The sequence below is a fragment of the Ochlerotatus camptorhynchus genome, unplaced genomic scaffold (assembly GCF_037179485.1).
Source record: "Ochlerotatus camptorhynchus isolate MF236.1 unplaced genomic scaffold, CSIRO-AGI_Acam_v1.1 ptg000542l, whole genome shotgun sequence".
In the NCBI taxonomy this organism is placed as follows: domain Eukaryota; kingdom Metazoa; phylum Arthropoda; class Insecta; order Diptera; family Culicidae; genus Ochlerotatus; species Ochlerotatus camptorhynchus.
Window position 1 is genome coordinate 723,367 of NW_027041025.1, and position 5,153 is coordinate 728,519.

Below are 5,153 nucleotides of genomic sequence, written 5' to 3' on the forward strand. Positions count from 1 at the left end.
CAAATATCGAGGCAGCAAACCATTTACTACTTTAAAAATGAACACCATAGTCAAATAAACTATTCTTTGCTTCACTGATAGCCATTTTAAAGCGTCCAGCATCAAAGTTGAGGAAGTGAATCTATTACATCGCAAAATCAAACGCATTATTTTATTCTGCAAACGCTGTAATCTCGATATTTGTGTTTCATTGGCTAGAAATAAAATGGATGGGCAAAAGTCTAGATGAGGAGAGATGATTGATTTGTATAGCTGTATTTTACTGGCAATAGTTAAATCGTTTTTCAGTCGACATAGAATTCCATACTTCTTGGCAATTTTCTTGATGACATTGTCAATGTGAGAGTTGAACTTAAGTTTGTCATCAATAATCACGCCAAGATATTTAATCTCCCGAACGCGATCAATAGCCTCATCATCAATTACCACGGAGACATTATCATTTACTCGGTTCCGCGAAATTACCATGAATTTAGTTTTACTTGTATTTAATTTCAACTGCTTACACTTCAACCATCTACTTAGAGAACGCAAATCTTCATTCAAATGTGAGACGGCAACCTCTAAATCCTTAGCTGCAATGAATAACACAGTATCATCTGCAAAAAGATTAATGTCGCAAAATCGTAAAACGCGTCGCAAATCATTAATATACATAATAAATAAAAGAGGCCCTAATACACTTCCCTGGGGCACTCCAAGGTTATTCCCCACGGGACTGGAAACAGAATCATTAAAAACAGTCCGTTGAGTTCTGTCAGATAAATAGCTTTCAAACCATTTATAAGCAGTACTCGTAATTCCAAAGCGCTTGATTGTACTTAACAGTAAGGGCCTAGAAATTGTTTCAAAAGCGCGTTTCAGATCCAAAAAAACAGCAACAGTCGTATCTTTACGCTCCAAGTTGTCTTTCCACTTTGCTAACACCAAATTCAACGCAGTTTCACAGGAATGACCTTCCCGTTCAAACCTCGCGAAGTCGTTGAAATTGGCTAAATCGACCGTGTGCAGTGTTCTCAAACGTTTCCGTGAGCGACATACTGTCGATCGGCAGGATCATAGCAAGCGTTGTAGTGAAACTAAGGATTGGAAGCAGCATTTGAAGGTGTTGAGAACGGTTAGGGCAAACCCAGGGCTGTCGAATTATTATATCGCCAAAAATTCAATGCCAGCCAAAGCACGGTCAGAAGAATTCGTCAGCGAGAAGAATTTCGATCTTTTCGGGCCGGTAAGCAACCAAACAGGACATTGAAGCAGAATCTAGTGACTAAAATACGTGCCCTGAAGTTGTACAATGAGATTCTTACAAAGTACGAAGGATGCATTCTCATAACCGACGAAACGTACGTGAAGATGGATTGTGGGCAGCTTGCCGGGCAAAAGTTCTTTAAAGCCACTGGTCGAGGTGATGTCCCTTGCAAGTTCAAATTCGTTTTTGCCGATAAATTTGTAAGAAAGCTTATGATTTGGCAAGGTATTTGCAGTTGCGGACAAAAAAAAAAACCAGGTTTTCGTGACAAACAAGACTATGGATTCTAAAATGTACAACCAGAAGTGCCTGATAAATCGTATTCTTCTGTACATTAAGGCTCACAATGGACCTATAAAGTTTTGACCTGATTTGGCAAGCTGCCACTACAGCGGAAAAGTTCTACAGTGGCATCGAGACAACGGGGTAGTTTTCTTCGAAAAGAACATCAATCTACCCTACTGTCCTCAATTCCGCCAATTGAGAAATATTGGGTAATTGCCAAACAAAAGTTGAAGAAGAGTGGGAAGGTGACGAGACATGAAAAATTACAACCTTGAACACATGTTCAGTTTTGGTGTTGTAAGCAGGCATGGAAAATCATTTGCATTCATTTCGTGCATTCATTTACATTCATTTGCCTCTAACTTTTTTCTTCAACAACATTTCGCAAAATGATGTATAGAGCTTTTGTAGGTTTTGTTATTAGCTACAACTTTTGTTAACAAGTCAAATCCGTTTCTCTTATGCATGACGAAGCAGATCGAACAGAAACCACTACTGTTTTTCAGTGAATGTATTTTACATTCACTGAAAAACAGTAACAAGTTCTGCCCGCTCTAGTTCGTGATGCATAAGAGATACAGATTTGAGTGATGATCAAAACTTGTAGCTAATAACAAAACCTACAAAAGCTCTATACATCATTTTGCGGATTACTGTTGATGAAACAAGTTAGAGGCAATTGAATGTATGAAATGAATGCAAATGATTTTCCATGCCTGGTTGTAAGTAAGAAGACATTTGAATCCGTCCAAGGTTTCAGCCAATACACGGCATTCCTTTTTGGCAATAAGCCGGAAAAGTTTACTAGAATTTTTCTCATTCTCATCATCTGTGAGCAAATCAAATTAATTTCATCAGAAGGGGGATCAAGAGATCAAAATTTATCCAAATCGACTTCCAAGCAGATTACTATAAGAATCTGAAGGATCGAAGAGGAATTTTCCAAATCGATATCCAAGCAGGATTACTTCGGGTAGGGTCCAATCAAGGATCAAAGAGAAATAAGAGTCAAACAAGATAGAAAATTTGCAGGTATATTGAGCACTGAAAAGTGCTGTTTAAATTTGTTGTAGCTTTAGGTAGTAGTAACACTTCCTTCAGCAAAAAGCAAATAGATCCGCACGGCAAGAGAGCACGATGCGGACTGTGTTGACACTACATTTAGTCAATATTCTTAATAAGAGCTCCCAGAAACGGCTCTACACGGGGTTTTACTCCCACTAGAACCTCTAGGCTCATATTATGTGTTGAATGCATACAGCCAAGGGCAATACGTAAACAACGATATTGAATGCGTTCCAATTTAATTAATGAAATATCTTGCACTACCTTAAATATGTTTCACGACATGAAAAATGGTGAGTGAGATGAAAAATGTTATATGTATATCAAAGTATAAGGACGCTCTAAAAATCACGGTTCGTCCGAAATCAAACATCGAGGATAATATTGATGAAATTGCTTTTTAGAGTGTGCTTACTGCTGGAAGTATATTCGAAATTATCATTAGTTTTGGAGGCCCCTTGATCAAAGATCAAGTTCAAGGTGAATTCAGCTCTGGTAGAACACTTCTTTTGGCATTTTTACGCCCCTCCTGCGACTTTACGTCGGCTTTAAACTTAGTGTTCTTTAAGTACTTCCACAGTTGTTAATTGATAGCTTTCTAAGCCTTTACAATTTTTCCAAATACAATCATACTCGATACCCAGGAAAGACCAAACCGGAAATCGAACCCAGCCGCCTCCAGCATGGCATTTCTTTATAGTTGTATCTTTACCAACTGAGATAAGGGAGACCCCTTAACTGGTAGAACACTGTTAACTTCAAAAAAGAAATCGAACATCAACACTGTATCAGTTTTGGATTTGGTGCGATTGGTTAGTTGGGCGTGATATAAATTGTTGTCCTATTATTCTGCCAAATTCGCTATCATTTGTATTGCTATTTCGAACAGTTACTTCAAATTCGATTTGTAATCCTTAATACTGGTAATCAACGTGCTAACTATGATAATGATTTCTGCCTGATCATCATTCGGGTCTTTTTCAACGCATACGAGTCCCCCTTCCATTTACGCCAGACCACAATACGATTTGGTAGTCCTTGCGATCCGTAACGTGAATTTAAATTGCTGTAGTGACACGCTTTGTACCACCATGCTCCAATATAGGTCAAAGCGCAATTCGAGTCGTGTTCATCGTTATCTCGATCAAATGTTGAAAAATTAACACCAGAGTGGTAGGTCAGACTATCATTGGCTGTCCCGCTGTATGTTCCAAGTTTACTCAAATTGTAAAACTCCACTTCGCTTCCGATTGCAAACTCGGAATATCGAGCAACTGCTTTGTCTCCATCAAAACCTTCCACTACAATGGCCAATTCATACTGGGCGGAATAAGTTATCTAGAAATGAGCAAAATAATATTTGATAATTAAATTCAAACTTACGCAATGAACTTTCATCTACCTCATGCAGTTTATCAAGTCCCAACCAGAATTCTCCATCTAATGATCCGAAGCCTTCCTTGTATTCGGCCCAAGGACGATAGAAATTTACTGCACCATTGAAGCGGTTTTGGAACACAAGCCAGCCACCACCTTCAAACTCTTGGTCACAATAAACATCGAATGTTGTTTTGATTCCACGTGATACAGCCAGTCGATGGATGCCTGATTTTCTAGATAGCACTTCACTGCACGACCGAGGGAGTCCTAATGATAAACATTTAGTTTGCCTATTTAATACTAATAATTCATAACATACAGAATCGTACCAACCTGAAACCGTCAACCCATTACCTTCTCGAATGATCTCTCCAGAGTGTATCCACATCGAAGACTGAATATTTCTAGTTAATTCTTGAACATCATTGCGTAGATTTTGAATGTCTCCCGTTGATTTGAGCTGAGACTTCATTGCACTGCAAGATAAGTATTGTGTTAACATTAAATCTTATCAGCAGGAAAACAACTTCTTACACATTCTCGAGAGCGTCCAAACGGGCTGCGAGCAGTTCATATCCAAATGTGCTACAAGATGCTTGTTTCTCCTGAGCTGGAATGAGTGGCACCAAGAACAAGAACAAGAAAGTTCCGAAACAAAGAGTTTTAGTCATTTTTTTTGCGTTATAATATTAGCACTTGATCAAACTGTTCTGTCAGGCGATTCAACACAACTGATAGAAGGCATCATTGAACTGGTCCTTTTTATACCGCTCGTGTGGGGATTCACCAGTGGGTGCTGCACTGCGGGGATTCCTCTGGCTAAATGCAATAAATGTGTCAAAATGACGTAATAAAAGAAATTCAGACAACAAAGTGAGGTTCTGACAAGAGAATCAAATTATTAAAGATTCCAAAGATTGTAACAGGGGGCCTCAGATAGCCTAAGTCAGTATGGTGCAAACTTGACAGCTTGATGGTTGACAGTGAGCCGAAGAGCGATTAAAGTTTAAAGAATTTGTTTCTAATTTGAGTGATAGATTGCCGGCAATGGAATGTAAGGTTTCCTCATTCGATCACTTATGGTTCTACGATTTCGCTTGTCAGTTTTTGGGTCACTGCTTAAATTTTCACCGCCATCCTCAATTTTCACGTCATTTGTGATAACACATCACAC

At 38.8% G+C, this 5,153-nt stretch overlaps 1 protein-coding gene across 1 annotated transcript; it reads right to left on the reverse strand.

The window, feature by feature from the left end:
- Nucleotides 1-3,522: 3,522 nt before the first annotated feature.
- LOC135713177 (microfibril-associated glycoprotein 4-like) lies at nt 3,523-4,679 on the reverse strand. Its single transcript, XM_065236290.1, has 3 exons — nt 4,514-4,679; nt 4,002-4,455; nt 3,523-3,937 (listed from the first exon to the last, which is right to left on the reverse strand). The coding sequence occupies exons 1-3, from the start codon at nt 4,648-4,650 to the stop codon at nt 3,539-3,541; spliced, it is 990 nt and encodes a 329-aa protein (XP_065092362.1). The 5' UTR covers nt 4,651-4,679; the 3' UTR covers nt 3,523-3,538.
- Between the last annotated feature and the right edge of the window lie 474 nt (nt 4,680-5,153).